We start from the raw sequence: 18,590 nt of genomic DNA, 5'->3' as shown, positions 1-18,590 counted from the left end.
TTGATTAAAAGTGTGGAGCCGAGAGGCTTGGGCATGGACTTTCCTAATGTTAACTTCCTGTTTCCCCTGAGGTATTTATTCAGGTACAGCAAGAGGAATTAATAACTGCACAGTCTCCTCCCTGTTACTGCTAAGAGGCAGTCTAATGCTATACAGTTATCTAGTACCACATTAGCCAAGGAGTCTTATGAGGTCCCAAGTTTGGAACTTCCCCAGGAACTACGCCTAGCATAGCAGTGCCATGGGCTCAGAACACCTCTATCCTGTCCTGATTTAGAGAAATTGTGGCTCCAAACTTAGAAGTCCAAAAGGAGAATGGGACATTTGGGGAACAGAAGAAAGAATGAGTCAAAGTTTTAGATACCACTTCATGGACCGGAGGCTCCAAGAATCTTTTATTTCCTTTATGAGACACATCCCTTATATACATTCCCTCCTGGATAGGGTCCACTTTTAGTGATCAACACAGAAAACATGGCTACAGTGTTGATCAAAAACTTAGCTGGTGGCCGGGTACAGTGGCTCATGCCTGTAATGCCAACACTTCAGGAGGCCAAGGTTGGAGGATCATTTGAGCCCAGGAGTTCAAGACCAGCCCTGACAGCATAACGAGACCTTGTCTCTACAAACAAAAAGAATTAGCCAGGTGTGCCTTAGTCCCAGCTACTTGAGAGGCTAAGGTAGGAGGACTGCTTGAGCCTAGTTGGAGGCTGCAGTATGCCATGATCACAGTGCTGCACTCCAGCCTGGGTAACAGACTCTCTCTCAAAAAAATAAAAAAAAATTTAAAAACCCAACTGGCTGCCCCCCTTATTCTGTGTAACCTGGAGGGGAGATGTGGATCTTGCTTTGAGGAGCCAGGCAGGGAGCCTCATGGCCCCATCCATCAGTTTCTTGTCCGGTTACAGGGAACTGGTACCTCAGGCTTGTCCTCTTTCTTCCCTCTCTGGGGATGATTTGGACATTCCCTTTCCCAGCATCCTTTCTGCTTCCAGTAAGCACATTGTTTGGGCCTCAGTGTAGGCAGGCCCTGATTTCCATGGTGGGGGCCCTGGTCACTCACTCATGCCATCTTCTTCCTGGTTTTCCTGAAGTAGTCTGTAGGGCTGCTGCATCTTCTTGTCCTCTTTTTCATCAGATGCCACATCTCTTTACTGTAGACCTTAAAGGAGATGTCTACCAGTTGGAAAGGGGGAGTGTGTGGACTTATTGCCAATTTTTAGAGTTTTCTCTGAATATCTGGGGCTGAGAGATGAAGTGGGATTAAAGTACTACTTGGCTTTTGGGTCATCTGGGTCCCAAGGGGTGTAATTCTGGAGGCATTCTTATTATCAATTTAGGAATGCTGATGGATTTTCATTAGGGCCTTGTTCTGTTTCTCTGAGATTTCCCCAATTGACCGGGGGCTGGCTTGCTTCCCTCATACCTCTGAGAAGCATATTCCTATAATGATGAAGCCACTCTTGATTCTTGTCATCATTGGGGTCCCAGTTTGGGTTAGCTATTGGGACCAACACCTCAACAGGACAGGACACCAGGTTATCAGCACACATATTGTCTGCCTCCTCCTCAGTTTTGGCCATGGTGGCAGATTTATCTTCTGCTGTGAGCAGGGTTGCTGTTAAGGTCTGCACACCTGGCCAGGTAGGGTTATGTGTGGAGAATATTCTCCATATGCGAGTTATGAACTCTTGTGGCCTCACCCATAAGCCCTTACTATGGGATTTCCAGTTATACAAGTCAACAGTTTTAAAAAACATAGACCCAAGCAAAACCTCTTTCTCCAACAGGCACGCTCTGAGTGGGAACAGTCACCCTCCAGGGTTATATGCATTCCCACTATGAGTGGTGCTCCCTGGCAAAGAAGAGTACAGCGGGGGCGGGGGCCTGCTATTGCCATAGCAGGAGCCATTGCTGGCTCTGCAGAGTTTGGAGGGCCCGGCAAGTACATAATGGGCCCTTGCTTTCCCCTGGAGGTGCTGAGAGCACCATTCGCAAGGAAGAAGGTGGACTATGCCCCTGTATTGGTCAAGGTACCAGGCCCCGAGTAGAGTTAGAGGGCCTCACTTCTCTTGAAGAGGGAAATAAAGGGACTCTTCTTGTTCCCTTCCCTATAGGCCCCCACATGACTGGTGCTTCCTCTCCAGAGGCTTCTAGAATTGGCAATATAGTTCCCTTTGGCCAATTTACATATTCTGCATTTCATCTGCAGGGCAGGGTTTTGATAGAGGGCCATAAAACATTGCATATAGGGTATTTCTTCCCATTTACCATATTTCTTGCAAAGTAAGTCCAATTGGAGAATTGTAGTAAGTGACCCACGTTCAGACCATCTCTTCTGATCTCCTAGGGAATACTGGGGCCAGGCTCTATTACAGTAATATATCATTTGCTTTTTGGTCATGAGTTGATATGCAGTTTCCATTGCCAGAGGAGGCACCCCAACAAGCTCTCTTTCCAAGACCTGGTTCACCACATCCTAGGGTCTCTGCACAGAGTTTGAGGGACTTCCAAACTCTGGAGATTAATGATAACACAAATCCCACAACTCAGCTTGAATACTTGTGGTCCTCTTTGCTTGTCACTATGCAAAGCCATCTGGAGTGAAGGTCCTGGGGAGCTGAGAGTGTAACAGTGATTTCCTTTCCCTGGATCATGTTCAGTCCGGGCAGCCTCCCAGATCTCATGGAGACACTGAAGTAGTTCTGGATCCAGCTCAGGTGGTGGGGAGGTAGGTAAATCAATCAAGTGAGGTGTTTCCTCAGAGAAAGCACACACACTCTGTTCACATAACCTTTGTATCACTGCATTCTGGTTCCAGGGATCATGATCCCACCAAAACTGCCCCCTTTGAAAGTTGGTCTCCTCATCAAACCAACAGCAATCCTTCTGTGACTGCTGCAAAACAAAGCCTGATATTTTAGGGGTTGCCACACACTAAGGGTAGAGGAATCCAGACTTCATATTCCTTCAGGCCACAGACAAGAAGAATATCGAGCCCTACCGTCATACTAGATAGGGATCAACTCCTGAAGACAAGCATCCTTGTCTTTATGTTGGGGATTCCCCTTGTTAAAACGACGGCGATGTCTCTCAGTCTCCCACACCTGAAAGAAGGAAGTTCTTTTTCTCAATCCTGGATCCCTTGACCTAGGTCCTAATCCTGACAACCCAGAATCCTAATGATCAAAACCCAGACCACTCTTTTAGTAGTTAATGGAGCTGCTGCTTCGAAGGAACACCGAGCAAAAGGTCTGGACTCTAGGCAGCCACTTCTACTCTCCCAGAGAGATCTTGTGGTGCTGGTTAGTGGACTACACTAGACACCAGTTCGGGGGTCCCAAGGCCTTTCTCTAGTCTCCCTCTTGGCAACCAAGATGAGTTGGCCCAGGCAGGCTTCCACAGCCCACTGCTTTGCCTGCCAGGAGCCTATATGGGAAGTCAAGTCAGGGCCTGGGTCCCATCTGGGGTGCCGGACTTGTTACCCCTAAAAAAACCTGAGATTCATTCATCTGGTGAGTAACAGACAACCCTCCATGAGAACACAGGTTATTCTTTTTTTTTTTTTCTTGACAGGGTCTCGCTGTGTCACTCCAATTAGAATAAAGCGGCATGATCATGGCTTACTGCAGCCTTGACTTACGAGGCTGAAGTAGCCCTCCCTACTCAGCCTCCTGGGTAGCTGAGACTATTGGGGCACGCCACCATGCCTGGCTAATTTATTTTTTTGAGACAGAGTGTCACTCTATCAGGCTGGAGTACAGTGGGGTGATCTCGGCTCACTGCAACTTCCGCCTCCCAGGCTCAAGCAATTCTCATGCCTCAGCCTCCTGAGTAGCTGGGACCACAGACACGTACCACCACGCCTGGCTAATTTTTTGTATTTTTCAGTAGAGACAGGGTTTTGCCATGTTGCCCAGGCTGGTCTCGAACTCTTAGTCTCAAGTTCATTTACCTTGAACTTGAGCCTGAGCCTCCCAAAAAGTGCTGGGATTATAGGTGTAAGCTATCATGCCCAGCCTTTTAATTTTTTCTTTTTTTAATAGAGAAGGGGGTCTATGTAGACCAGGCTAGTTTTGAACTCCTGGGCTCAAGCAATCCTCCTGTCTCAGCCTTCCAAAGTGCTGGGATTACAGGCATGAGCCACTATAACCAACCAAGAATGTAGGCTTTGAGCAATAGGAGTTTTATTACTTGTCACAAATAAACCACTGGGCATCGTCTCCAAAGCAGGAAAGTGACAGGAGGGTTTTATGGGGTGATAGGGAAGAGGGTATGTTATTATATGGAGAGGGGCTGCAGTTGTACAGATGCAGTGAGTTATTTCAGCACACAGGTCACATGTTATGGTAATGAAGCAAGTACACTAGGATCCATCTGAGGTCTGTCATGAGCTGGTTTAAACCAGCTAGCTGGCTGCATTCCACACAGGGTTTGGGGAAAAAAGGTGATTAATCAAGTTGATTGTATTCCTATAGTCCCTGGAGACCCTTCCTATCTGCTTACAGTCCCACCCAACCCTCTGCATCTCTTCTTTGGCTGACATGTGTAGACATTTGATATTATGGTCCCTGGTTTAATCCCTCAGTGTAATGGTTGACTTAATTTATGAGCAGATGTTAAGGGACTTAGGAGTCCACTATGTATTTTTTCCTAACTCAGGTCTGAGAAATTTCTCTAAGTCATTCTGCCTGATAGAGTAGATCTATCACTGATCATATTAGTGGTTTAAGAAACTAGCACTAAACTAGGTATGCTTTCTAGAAACTTGTTTTTTCTCCATCCAAATAGGTAGTGGAAAATTTCTTGATTCTATTCAAATTAGGAGATTGCTCTATGTAGATATGGCAGTGTCACAGAGACTGGAGGTGGGAGAGACAGTAAAAAGCTGGAGAGGTGAAGCTTTGGAACTCTTTATCCCTGTGATGGGTCTTTCTGGGGGTCAGAATGTCTCAGTTCTTTTGAAAGTCCCATGAAATTCAGGGACTTCTCTCCAAGGAAAAACACAGAATCTTGCAGGAAATTACTGGGTTTTTTCACATCACTGGTTGTCCATGAACCCCAGGTTGACAATTTTTGCTCTACCAGGACAAACAGTATGTTTATGAAGATATACACGATTCATTTATTTCAATATTATGTGCCAGGGACTATGACTGGACTAATTTATAATTTTGAGCAAGAAACATGCTCCCTTATCCTCACAGAGATTAAATGTAGCATGGATACAGAAATTAGACAAATCACCAAATACAGGTTTACAATTTGTGTTGTTATGAAAGAATATGGCAACTTGAAAGTGTATAACAGAACTAATTTAAATGGGGGTTAGAGAAAGCTTCAGGTAGCATTAAAAGCTGAGGCCCGCAATTCTTAGTTAAAAGTTTGGAAATGAATATTGTAGGCTCAAGGAACAACCTGTACAAAGACCCAGAGGACAGAGTTCTGGCACATTCAAGGAAATGGAAATGCTAAAGCCAAGAGTAAAGAAAGTTAACAGGGAGCTCAGTACCAGATGAGAAAACTGTAATTTGGAAGCAAAGAGAAGTGAGTACAACTGTGAAGAACAGTGCTAGGGGCAGACAAGTAAGATGAGAACTGAAAACTAGATAATGGATTAGAGATCACTTGATGATTTTAGTAAAGCTACTTTGATGGACTGATGGATACAGAACCCAAATTTCAGTTGAAAAGCACATAAGAGATTAAGTAGAGACAGTAAGTGCAGATAACTTCTTAGAACTTAAATGAGAAGCAGTGATGAAAATGGGTTTTGGGCCGGGCACGGTGGCTTATGCCTATAATCCCAGCACGTTGGGAGGCCAAGGTGGGCAGATCGCCTGAGGTCAGGAGTTCGAGACCAGCCTGGCCAACATGGCAAAACCCTGTCTCTACTAAAAACACAAAAATTAGCCAGGCATGGTGGCGGGTGCCTGTAATTCCAGCTACTCAGGAGAAGGAGGTAGGAGAATTGTTTGACCCCAGGAGGTAGAGGTTGCAGTGAGCTGAGATCACACTATTGCACTCTAGCGTGGGCAACAAGAGTGAACCTCAACCTCAAAAAAAAAAAAAAAAAAAGGCAGGGTGGGGGGAGTTTGGTAGCTAGAGGATACCAAGGCATTTACTACAAGTACAGATGGAATTAAAGACTGTACTTTGTATAAAATGGGAGATATGGAAGATGCTGGAGAATCTGTGAATGTCAAAGAATAGGATCTGGCATAGGAGAGGCTGAAGACTCAGGAAGGGGAGAATAACTGGGTGAAGTGCTTCAGAAGCCAGGAATAGATAGGATCACAGAAATAACGGACAATACAGATGAAGATAAACTTGAAGATTTAGTGATGGGAAAATGAGAAAGTTTCCATATCAAGACATTTAATGTATTAAGAATGAGGTTTCTACCAGAGAGGTCAGAGGTTTGAGGAGAGTGAAGAAGACTGAAATCGTTTTGAGGGAGATGAGACCAAACTTTTTAGGCAAAGATTAAAATTGTAGGACCATTCTGGGGCCTTATGAACTTGGTGATCATGGTTTCACAGTGCTGTGATTTTTGAGATTTTTCCTCAGCCATGTTTTGCTATACTGTATATATGAATGTTGTGCTTTCAGTTATAGATATTTTACAGACATATGTAAGATACATATAAAGAACTGAATGGGCCTGGCATGGTGGCTTATACCTCTAATCCCAACATTTTGAGAGGCTGAAATGGGAGGATCACTTGAACCTGGGAGGTTGAAGCTGCAATAAGTCATGACTGCACCACTGCACTCCAGCATGAGTGATAGAGTGAAACCCTGTCTCAAAAAAAAAAAAAAAGAAAAAAACGAATGAAGGATGTCATTAAACAACATAAAAAATGTACAGAAATGGCAGTGATGAGCTATAGGTGGCTGAGGAGTCTGGACTGGACTATCACATAGGTTAAATAAGCTGGAAGATTAATTTTTTTTTTAAGACAAGAGTCTTGCTCTGTAGCCCAGGCTGGAGTGCGGTGGCAGGATCTCAGCTCACTGCAGTCTCCGCTTCCTAGGCTCAAGTGATCCTCCCACCTCAGCTTCCTGAGTACCTAGGACAACAGGCCGGTACCACCACACCTGGCAATTTTTATATTTTTTGTAGAGATGGTATTTTGCCATGTTGTTCAGACTGGTCTTGAAATACTGGACTCAAGCAATCCACCTACCTCAGCTTCCCAGAATGCTGGGATTATAGGTGTGAGCCACTACACTTGTCCTAATATTTTTAAAAAATGTTTGAAACCAGAAGAACTGAAGACTTTTTTAAGCAAAACATAAACTGTTCAAATTTGAGCCATATTTCTCATTTAAATCACAATAAAAAATTAATTGGTTCTATAAAATACATACTTTTAAGAGGCATAGGAATTGCAACATTAAGGGCGGGTTTGGTGGCTCACACCTGTAATCCCAGCATTTTATGAGGCAGAGGCAGGCAGATCACCTGAGGTCAGGAGTTTGAGACTAGCCTGGCCAACATGGTGAAACCCTGTCTCTACTTAAAATACAAAACAATTAGCTGGGCATGGTGGCATGTCCCTGTAATCCCAGCTACTTAGGAGGCTGAGGCAGGAGTATCACTTGAACCCAGGAAGCAGATGTTGCAGTGAGCCAAGAAAGCACCACTGCACTCCGGCCTGGACAAAAGAGTGAGACTCTGTCTCCAAAAAAAAAAAAAAAGGAAGTGCAACATTAGAATTTAAGAAAACTAGAATATACACTTACACTTCAGGGCAGAAACTTATTTTTAACTCATATATAGCAGGAACTCCAAAAACAGCTCAATTTTTAATTACGGTGCTGGCAGTTAAAAACGAAAATAGCACTTTGAAATTGATATATAACCCTTTTGCTGTGATGGCCTTGTTTCAGAGCTATTTATGAAGAAATTGATGCTCACCAGCACAAAGGAACTGAAAATCATGGTGACTGAGGTAAAGACTTCAACTTATACAACTTAATTCCATATAATTTCAGTATAATTATCACTTTACATATTTAGTATTTATATTTTGTAAGAGCCATCTGAGTCTGTCACTTTGAAATATGAGTTCCCCTGAATCATTCCAATTGTGCTGAACCATTGTTCACTAATGAGATTCATTCTTTGTGATTTTCTCATCTGTAAATAAGACTTGGAAATATAGTAGTTTATGGTATAGAAATATTAATGCTAACAAAATAGATGAGCAATAGGAGTAGCACTGAAATCAGGCATTTGTCTTTTATGTGCAGTTAATACTTGTTAACCGGTACCAGCAGGCCCATTTACTGTTAGTACTCCAAATAGGTCTGAGTTTTTCCTATTTTCAGCACTACTAATCCCATGTATTTACTATTTAATGATCACCAATGAACTATTAAACTTATTTATTCCCCTTATACCCTCCCCTATGGAAGAAGCACATTCTTACCTTTCTTCTACTAGACTGTGGCTCTCCAGCCTCCCAGTAAAGACAAGAGAGTTATCAAGGAATGGGGAAAGAGGACAGGATGAATACTGGCTATTTTCTTCTCTTTATTTTAGAAGAAAGTGGATGATCAGCTCACTAGCCACATCAAAGGTGCCAACTCTCTAAAGGGTAGACTGTGCAGCTTTGAAGCCTGGAAGACAATACCTGCCACCATGTCAAAGCCACGCTGGAACATTTCTGCTATGATGAAGATTAAATAGAAGAATAACAGTTCCAGGATAACACTGATTCCTGACAACAGCGTGAGATTTCAACAGAACTTCTTGGGAACAAATACTCACTTAAAACTTCAGCAGCAGAAAAATTACTTAGTCCTTAGGCCAACCAATTTAACTGCAGTGTCATATATTTCACAGGCCCTCCTACATTTAGAAATCGTCACACAGGTGTGGTAAGAGTAGATTATTTTACTACAAAATAATTCTGAATAGATGAAAGCATAAAATGTGAGAAATTGAATGTATTATTCAGGAAGAATACTGAGTGCCTTCATTTAACTAAAGTTGAATGTAAAAGTCAATTTGCACTTCTTTATAATACTCTGGTTTAGAACTGTAAATTGTTAAAACCTTGATGATTGTCATTTAATTGTATTTCAGGTGTCCTGAACAGGTCACTGGACTCTACATTGGGCGGCCTTGAAATATGATTCTTTGTAATGCTAAATAGTCTTTTTTTCTCTTTTTACTGCAACTTAACATTTCTATTTGGAACACAGAAAATGAAAATATTTAGAATAAGTTGTACATTTGATGACAAATAAATCACTATTAAAATAATTTAATATGTTTTTTTTTTTTACAAAGGTTTTTTTCCAGAAGAACTTTTGATGTCAGTAAATCTTCACAATCCCACCTGTACATTTTAACATTCATGGGCTTGTAATGATGACACTTTGGCTAGTAGCCTAGATGTATTTTATTTCAATTTCATGATACTACAATTTCAAAGTAATCATCTATTCAGAACTCTGAATATAAAATAGCCCTAAATCTTAAAGCACAAATCAAATTTGAAATAAGAATTTAAATCTTTGGACAAGCTGTTGGACTTAGTGACTCCTCTTCTACTTTGAGCTTTTAAAATACTGACTGTTCATAAGGAAAACAGCAACCAACTCTTTTAGATATAATAAACATGGTCAGAAGTTCTGGCCTATGACTTGAAACAAATAACCCGGATCATACACTTTTGAAAAACATTGTCAGATTCATTGCTGTAAGTATGAAGAGTTAATAATCTGGAAGGGAATTATAGAATTAAGATGAACCCATGCCTGCATATTTAAAAAACAAAATGGCTTATTTTAATACTATCAAACTCTTCAGTATGGTATTGAATAGTCAATCATATATTCTAGCTAGGTATGTGGGTTTCTTATGACAAAAGCTGAACTTGTTCTCTCAATTTTAAGTGAAATAAATTAGTTGAGAAAAATTATTTAAAATATAAGACTTCATATTATTGTACAGTATTTCTCCTTTGAGAAGACAGGATACATGATTTTCCCAAAAATCAACTTTGAAGGAAGACTTAGTTGCTGACTTCAATTATATCCTGGAACTGGCAACGTGTGCCCTTCCTTTGCTTCAAAAAAAGTGTAAGAAAGAGTGATAAGATCAACATTAATCATTCTTGGATCTTCAGCAAATTCAGGATCAATGTAGAAAAACACTGGCATGTCTACTTCCTCTTGGGGATTAAGCCTTTGTTCTTCAAAACAGAAGCACTGGAAATTATAGAAAGACTTTAATAACATTTCTATTCTCATATTGCATAACAAACTATACAGTTCTTTTAGCATTCTAGTACACTTCTTGATTTTAATAAGCATATGGTTAAATACACAGTTCTGTGATAAGAGCATCTTTTCATCTCAATGAATTCTGCTTTAAGGATCAAGAACAAATTCTAATCTTAAAAGCAGATATTCATTTGGTTTGGTTCTCAATATCTGCATAGCAGGTATAGATAGTGAAGAAAAACAGTTTGATATTTAGAAGAAATTAGTTTTCAGAAATCACAAGATCTACTAAAAACACTAAGTTTCATACTAAATAGTTTATGTACCTTTATCATATTCCGTAAAGTTTACACTTTGTTTTACCTGTATTTTATTGAAATACTGTCCAGCTTCAAATGGAACAACATTGTATGTAGAAATTCCAATTACTGGTTTGTCAGTAGGATTCTTAGCTCTGTAAAACGCCAGTGCAGTCTCTCCTGGCACCACCTGTTTTGAAGAATATATATATATATATAAAAATAAAATCAATACTTTGAATCTCACAAAGTTCCTCTTTTCCCTGCTAAATTAGTCTCATTATTTTGCCTATTCATCAGACCATAATACCTAATCTAATGCAGGGTTCAGCAAAATAAATTGAGTATTACCCATAAACATATGACTTTAAAAACTTACTTGCATATGTCAATGAAGAACCAATGTTCTAATATCCACAATTAGTTATGAATTGTCCTCTTGTATATTTGAGGTCTTCAAGGAATAATCTGCAAATTACATTATTTAAAATATGTCCAAGCCAATCATATAACAGCCCTAGCCCAACTTTTCTGTAACACTTATACCTGAATGTCATGATTGACTTTTTAAATTTTTTTTTAAAGATACCAACATTAAACTTACCTTAAAACCAGAATAAAACTGACTGACTAGAACCTTTATTATGCCACAGAGTGTTAATACTTTGTTTGGAGAAAATAAGAAAATAGCAAGGCTTAAAAAATTTTTCCAAAGGATATTCTGTCACTTGTACCAATTCAGCCACTAATACCTTGTATACTACCATGTAACTGGATAAGATTCATAATCATAACCTATAAAACCTTTAATTATTAAGGGATTCAGTCATGTTTACTAAACTGGGCAAGCAATAATATTTATAAGGCTTTTCCAATATGGGTTGAAATTAACTCTGGCTAATCCTCAATTAATGAGATATCAGTTAAAATCTTTCTTACAGTTGGTTAAAATTTTAGGAAAGCTTTTAGATATAGTCTCAGTCTCACTGGAGTATAACATAACTATTTACTACTTATTGATTACTTCAAAGGCCCTCAATTTTTTTTTTCTTTTAGAAGGACAGGGATACTTTTGATATAAACCAGTAAACTAATTATTGTCACCAATGCTTTTCCACATTTTTCCCATGCTTCTATGCCTGAGGAAAAGTCAGGAAGCTATATAGCCTGACAGTTACTGCTATTCCCAACTGTTTCACTCATCTAAACTTAATTTCAAAATACTGACGGGTTCCATTACTATAAATTTTTTTATTCCCATAGACTACTTTTTGACAGTGCCTTACACCTAATGTAAACAGAACTTATACTTTAAAGTTACATGACAGTAAAAGTCAGTTTGGAACAAGAAAAAATGTCATGTTTTATTAGAATCACATTGTTAAAAGTAGTTCTCTGACAGTTTAAGTGATGAAAGAAAGGAATTTACATTAATAAAGTAATCTTTTAATGGCTGGTTAGTAGTCACTTACATATATTTCTGTTTGCTGAGGTCTAAAGTTCCACTGGAGACTTGCATGCACATCTGCATTAAAGCTAATTTTAAGGATTCGATCCTTAACAGGCACCATGTTTTCAATCTGGTCTGAGGCATGACCTGCAACTGCTGATCCTCCAAGTCCAGTAGTCTAGAAAAAGATACCAAATATGTTAAACAATACTTTTAGGTGTTGATGATCTATTTATTTGATAAAAGTTTAAAAACAATGTAGTATTAATAATCCATTTGGAGCCAAGTTTACATATGGTTAACTGACCATTTCTGTAACTGTTAAGAGTCTGACCACTTTTGGGATGTCATAAGCCTGTATTCGTTACAGTCATTTCTCTTTTTCAGCAATCCCTTGGTTACCTGGCATGGTCAAAAATGAGTCTGGGAAAAGCAGAATCACTAGATAAGTGAACTATTATCACTGATAGTAGAACTCACAATTTCCAGCTTAGCCATTTGTAAAAAAAACATTTCTCTTCATTGCTAGTGTTTCGTTAATAGAAATAAAATTTACCCATCACCTCATAATTTCACTGAAAATGTTAATTCAATTTTTCCATATTCCTGTCTGGTCCTTTTCCATATCACAGCTTTTATAATCCAAATTAGATTGTAGCTTCACTTTTATTAACATTCTGCTTTTCTAAGGCATCATATGTATTTTCCCATGTTGGTTAATGTTTTGGAATCTTTCTCTGTACTTCTCTGTATAGTAGAGCTTTTATATAAATCAGTAATCAGAGCACCTAATCCCTATGGCCACAGAAATAATCATAGGGCATCAAGAGTATTTGTGTCTGACACTTCTTTTATTCATGACAGTTATTTCCTTGACATCACTTTCAAAAAAAAGCCCTTATCCAGCACTTTGGGAGGCCAAGGCGGGTGAATCATGAGGTCAGGAGATGGAGACCATCCTGGCTAACATAGTGAAACCCCGTCTCTACTAAAAATAGAAAAAAAAAATTGCCGGGCGTGGTGGCACACGCCTGTAGTCCTAGGTCTACTCGGGAGGCTGAGGCAGGAAAATTACTTGAACCCCGGAGGCGGAGGGTGCAGTTAGCCGAGATCACGCCACTGCACTCCAGCCTGGGAGACAGAGCGAGACTCCATCTCAAAAGAAGAAGAAAAAAAAAAAAGCCCTTACTTCCAAGGTCATCTTTCTTCGGATACTTGAGGTTGCCAGAATTCTGATTTCCAGATAATTAGCCTGTTACTATGCTAGGAAGAAAAAAACAAATTTGAGGCTAGGGGAAGACTCCCAGCAAGATACAGTGTTTTAGCATCCTCTGTTTGTTACACAAGTCAACTAACTTTATTCAACTGCCATACAACATAACTGAATTACATTATATCCCTAAAAGATGCATCAGAGGGCAAGCCTTTATCCTTGTTTATCCTTCTGCCTGAGTGCTATAATGTTTAAGATGTAACTCCTTTTCCTGAAAAATTTGTCACTTGAATAAAAATATTTTTAAGTATCCTCCCTCAATAAAGATTCCCTGATATAGTCTTTGAACATGGATTCTTCAAAGTTCTAGGTTCAATGCCTAGAGAAAGTAAAATAGACAAAAAGACTAGAAAACTGCACTGAAAAGATGTCCTGATCGCTATTCTAGTTGTGCCACTAGCTCTAAGAACCTGATAGATTACAAATTACATTTGCCTTCCTGACCTATGATTGCATGTGGGCACATTTCACACACAATATTATCAATTATTTCAGTTTGGGGCAGAGTTTCTCAATCTTAGCACTATGGACATTTTGAGCTGAATAATTTTTTGTTGTTTGGGGGTGAGGCAGTGCTTTGTTGGTTATTTAGCAGCATTCCCAGCCTCTACCTATTAGATGCCAATAGCACCCTATACCCCCACCTCCATGCTGTGACAACCAAAAATGTCTTCACACATTGCTAAATGTTTCCTGAGGGACAGATTTCACTCCCCTCCAGACCCTTGGCAGTCTGAGAATGATCTAGATTTGCTGATTTGGATTCAGTTCTGCTTATGATTTAACCAACTGGTAGTTTTAGAATTCATGCCTGGGTTTGGTCTCTGATGAAAAGTAATTCACATTCTATACTCATCCTCAGAAATCAATTATTGCACATTCCCACATAAATGCTGGCATTAGGAGACTATGCCAGAAAAGAAAAGTCTTTTTGCCTTCTGCTGCTTCATCATCTAAAAGAAAGGTAAATTAATCTCCACAGCCTGGGCATGTTGGCTCACGCCTGTAATCCCAGCACTTTGGGAGGCCAAGGCAGGAGGGTCACTTGAGCCCAGGAATAGAGACCAGCCTGAGCAACACAGGGAGACCTCGTCTCTACAAATTTAAATAAATAAACGTGCCTCACGGACAGAGTGAACTCCAGCTAAGAATACCAGTCATGGTGTTAAAATAGCAATTCCCAAACTTTCCTGCACGTTGGAATCACCTAAAACATAATTGACAATTACTGATGCCTGGTTCCCACTCTGGCATTGTGATAAAAATAGGTAATGTGTGTGGATTTTTAGAAGCTCTCCAGGTGATTCCCAATGCAGCTGTACAATGAATTTTGGGAGCCACTATCTTAAATACCTACTGAACACAATGTGTAGCTCTCGCTTGTGGCGTGATTTTTAAACCGAAATTCCTGTCCCTACTCTAGACTTCCTAACCTGAATCTCTGGGGTAGGGGATCCCTGGAACGTGTATTTAACGTGAAGCTCCACGGGTGATCCTAACGCCCAGCCAAAGCTGCAAATTATTAGCTAAGGACAAAGGCTAAATCTCTAAAATACGTGAAACTTGACTTTGCCAGTGGTTCTCAAAACTTGGCCTCAAAATCAATTGCAGGACTTACTAAAATACAGATTGCTGGTCCCACCCCCGCATGTTTCTGACTCGGTCCTGGAGTCGGGCCCTAGAATTTGCACTTTCAACAGGTTCCCGGGTGATGCTGATGCTGCCGGTCCTGGGCGCCACACTCCCAGAACCACTGCAATGTACTTAAGAGATTCCAGGTTAAGTACATTACAGTTATATATTAAAAGGGGCGGGAGAGAGAGCCTCAAAGGCCTAATTCATCCCTCTTTGTATAGAGGAACTGCTAATCCCAGTTTAAGCACAAGAAACACGATAAGCCCAATTTCCAGAGTTACCCTTAGCACATAAACCACATGTGGTTTGCAGACTGAATGTATGAATAATATACATTTTAAAAGCGTGTGTGCACAGAAGAGTAAGGCAGACTGCTGGATATCCGATTAGAGGCTGCGGACCTTTTTTTTTTTTTTTTTTTTGGACGAGGTGCAGTTCATAGATGAGGGAGTCTGCAGCACAGGATAAGCACAATCACTAAGAGGAACTGGGTGCTACTTGCAGTTCTGCCACCAATTTCTTTGGTGGCTTTGGGTGTTAAGTGGCTGTTCTGAACCTCTCTCCTCTTAGGTAGATAATATCGGACACCTCTTCCACCTACGACCCGCACGGCGAGGGCTTGTCCCGGGATTTGTCCTGCACCCCCACCTCTCGCATCTGCGCCACCCTGCGGGCAGCGCGGCCCCTACCTGACAATAGAGCCGATAAAGGGGTACGGCAGCGTAGGACGCCCCCAGCATGGCCACGGCGACAGCGGCCACGTAAGTGAGGGTCGTTTTGTTCCGCCGCCGCCATTCCTCCACATGCGCGCGCGTGAAAGGGTCGGAGCTCTTGGGCCGCCGCGGCGGCTGCAGTGCTGGATGCCGGGCTGGAAGGCTGCAGTGCTTCCATGTCCCAAGCCACCTCAGTCCTCTCTCGGCACCTCCTGTCCCACTCCACGCTGGCCTAAGAAACGGCTCTACGCTCTCTGCAGCCCTGGCTGGAGACCCAGGGTGGATCCAACGCCAGCCACAGCAAGCGACGCCCCTCCATCCCGGATGCCAGAGCCCTCCCATAATCCCCTGAACTAACACACACCAGCCTCTCAGGGACGTGGTCAAATCTCGCGAGGCCTGCTCCGTCTCGCGAGATCTGGGTTGAGCCTGCCGCTGCCTTGGCTACCAGGCTCCTCAGGTGGCAGCGCTTGCAGTAGGGCTACGGAGGCCGGGTTGCCAGATTTCGGGTAAGTTTGCGTTTTGCTTTGTGACCGTTCCTCCCACTTCGCTTCCCGCCAGAGCGTCTCTTAACGTTTAGGAAAATGCGTTTAGCCCGTCCGCGTGCAAGCTTGCCATCACTTGGGGTTGTGCCTGTGATCTTTATTTAAACTCCACCAGCCTTTGTCTCCACCTGGCAGCCCCGGCGACGCTCTCCCGCGGTCTTTTCTCCCGGGGTCCCCTGGCCGCTGGCTCCTGTGCTTACTGCCCTGGACTTGGTTCGGGGATCACCTCTCTCAGGAAGCCTTGCTGCGTTAACCGCAGCCCTCATGGACACCCACGATGCCTGCATTTTCTCAGCCCGTGGGCAGTCGGCTTCCCCTGCTCTGATGCCTTTTTACAACTTGGCCAGTGGAAATCACCACACAGCTGGAGCAAGAGGGAGGCTGTCAAGCTGAAGTTTGTTCGGGAGAGAGTGACCAGGACAGGAGGGCCGTTTAAGGAGAGACTGAAAGAAAAGAAGCCCTTAGGGGGATGTAATAGCTTTCTTCAGTTGTCCCACAGGACGAACTCGAGGGGGGCAGACAGCGTAGCGGATTTTACTGTATTAGAAGGAAGCATCTTTCTAGAAACGATAAAATAGCAGTTAAGAGCTCAGGTTCTGAGGTTAGGCAGTTCTAGAATTTTACCCGGGTCCTCACCATGGCCCTGTGCCCTTAGATCAGTTACTTGCGCTCTCTAAGACCTGGTGTCCTTACTTGTAAAATGGAAATCATAACAGTAAATGAGAATATTCATATAACGCGACTTTCATGATGACCGAGGCACAGTAAGAATTAAGTTAGAAGTTGGGCTGTATTTCTACTTGCTACTTGGCCATTTCTAATGGTCAGAGCAGGTATAATTATACCCCACTATGTGGATGAGGAACTTGGAGGCCTGAGAAAATTTAAGTAGTCATTCGACATTTTATTTATTTATTGCCTCTCAACTGTGAGCCTGACACCAATCGACCTGCTGGCGCTATAGCACAGAACAAGGCGGAAGATCACTTCCGTGATGGAGTGTCCTTTCTACTGAGGAACTCAGAAAATAATCAAGTAACAGTTACCTAAATAAGGGAACTTCAGATGAACAATCAGTACAGTGAAGACAATGGAGTAACATAATATGATTGACAGTGATGAGAAGGGGTAGTAAAGTAAGGTCCTTTTGAAGAAGTGACATTTGAATTTAGACCTGAATGATGATAAGGAGCTACCTGCTCAATAACGATTCCAGGCCAAGCAAAGGCCCAGGGGAAGGAAAGAGCTAGAATGATTGAAGAACAGAAAGGAGGCCACTGTGTTCCCAACATAGTGAGCAGAGTGGAAAGTGGTTGGAAATGGGGTCAGAACAGGTAACAAAGGCCTGGTAATACCAGCCTTTAAAGCCATGCCCAAGGGTTTGGATTTTATTCTAAAAGTAATAGGAAGCTATTGGAATGTTTGACTCCTACAAGTGATATGATCTGACTCACATGTTTTAAAAGATATTGGTTACTTTGTGGAGAATGGATTAAAGGTAGGGGGAGGAATGGAAGTAGAACAATTAGGAAGCAATTGCAGTAGTCCACATGAGTGATGAAGGTCACCTTGAGTGAGTAATTGATTAATTTGTGGTCACAGGGCCAGAAAATTGCAGAACCAATAAAATCTAAATACCTTCTGACTTCTTTCTATACTCTGGCATACTGTCTTAAAAATTTCAGGTCTCCATGATTCTACAAATTTATTCATATTGTGTTATGACAGTGTTTGAAAATCTTTTTCATCTGCATGCGCCTTGGTTCTTGTACCAGATTCTCAGCTCTTCTAGAATTAAACTATGAGATTTCTCATACTTTAATTTTCTTACAACATAGACTGAAATCCCCGACACCAACAATACATTTCCACTCACCATTCTTTTTCTCCAGGCACCCCTTCCTTGTAGTTCCAGGTAGCGGTATAAATATATGTCAGTAATACAGTCTTCGTCTTGGACTCCAGTATTTTATTTTTTGTATAATAATTGCAAAATGAAACTCTTACGTACAGTGATATCGATAGCAATGAAGTGGTGTTGGTCTTTGTAGCTTTCTACTTTAATGAAAGAAAATATGCATCGTATCTGATCTTAGTATGATAATGTGAAATGACAGTTCATGTTTATGAAACACTTCTGAATGACAAATATTTTGGTTTTTTATATTTTGAATGAAATGTGTAGAACATCATTTAGTTCAATGTCCAATTAACAAACATATTAAACCATTTGAAACATTTCTGCAACATGATAGTACTCAAATTTCTTGTATACTCTTCACCAAGATTAGGGAATGATGAAGATTCTTCAGTCTTTATCTGTATACTTACTTGTTTATTTCCTAATACAAGGACACTTTCTCCTTCCAAACCACAGAGCAGGCATCAAAACTGTAAGTTAATATTTATCCAGTATTACCATATGTAGTCAGC

At 41.3% G+C, this 18,590-nt stretch overlaps 3 protein-coding genes across 6 annotated transcripts in view; 2 read left to right on the top strand and 1 right to left on the bottom strand.

Annotated features, from left to right (window-relative positions):
• TOM1L1 (target of myb1 (chicken)-like 1) overlaps nt 1-9,284 on the top strand; it is an 82,440-nt gene extending 73,156 nt beyond the window's left edge. Inside the window, exons 14-15 of the mRNA XM_011979267.1 lie at nt 7,897-7,958; nt 8,552-9,284. Of these exons, the coding sequence (XP_011834657.1) occupies nt 7,897-7,957 (61 nt within the window). The 3' untranslated portion in view covers nt 7,958; nt 8,552-9,284. The remainder of the gene's footprint in view (nt 1-7,896; nt 7,959-8,551) is intronic.
• Nucleotides 1-16,089, bottom strand: part of LOC105539119 (cytochrome c oxidase assembly protein COX11, mitochondrial) — a 17,294-nt gene extending 1,205 nt beyond the window's left edge. The window contains exons 1-4 of one of the 3 annotated variants that reach the window (XR_001006007.1): nt 15,589-16,089; nt 12,014-12,169; nt 10,606-10,731; nt 8,439-8,642 (exon numbers count right to left, since the gene is read on the bottom strand). Coding sequence is in view for 1 of the 3 variants with exons in the window: in XM_011979250.1 (XP_011834640.1) it covers nt 10,045-10,227; nt 10,606-10,731; nt 12,014-12,169; nt 15,589-15,954 (831 nt within the window). In the remaining 2 variants the exon portion in view is untranslated. Of the gene's footprint in view, nt 1-8,438; nt 10,228-10,605; nt 10,732-12,013; nt 12,170-15,588 lie in introns of those variants that run through there. The other 2 variants (XR_001006006.1, XM_011979250.1) reach the window with 2 other exon arrangements.
• The window catches only part of STXBP4 (syntaxin binding protein 4), a 225,896-nt gene continuing 223,364 nt past the window's right edge, over nt 16,059-18,590 (top strand). For both annotated transcript variants that reach the window (XM_011979252.1, XM_011979251.1), the window contains exon 1: nt 16,059-16,121. The gene's annotated coding sequence lies outside the window, so the exon portion shown is untranslated. The remainder of the gene's footprint in view (nt 16,122-18,590) is intronic.

Source organism: Mandrillus leucophaeus, unplaced genomic scaffold (genome assembly GCF_000951045.1).
Source record: "Mandrillus leucophaeus isolate KB7577 unplaced genomic scaffold, Mleu.le_1.0 Scaffold20, whole genome shotgun sequence".
In the NCBI taxonomy this organism is placed as follows: domain Eukaryota; kingdom Metazoa; phylum Chordata; class Mammalia; order Primates; family Cercopithecidae; genus Mandrillus; species Mandrillus leucophaeus.
Note: the sequence above shows the minus strand (reverse complement) of the source record. Positions and strands in the feature narration are given on the sequence as shown.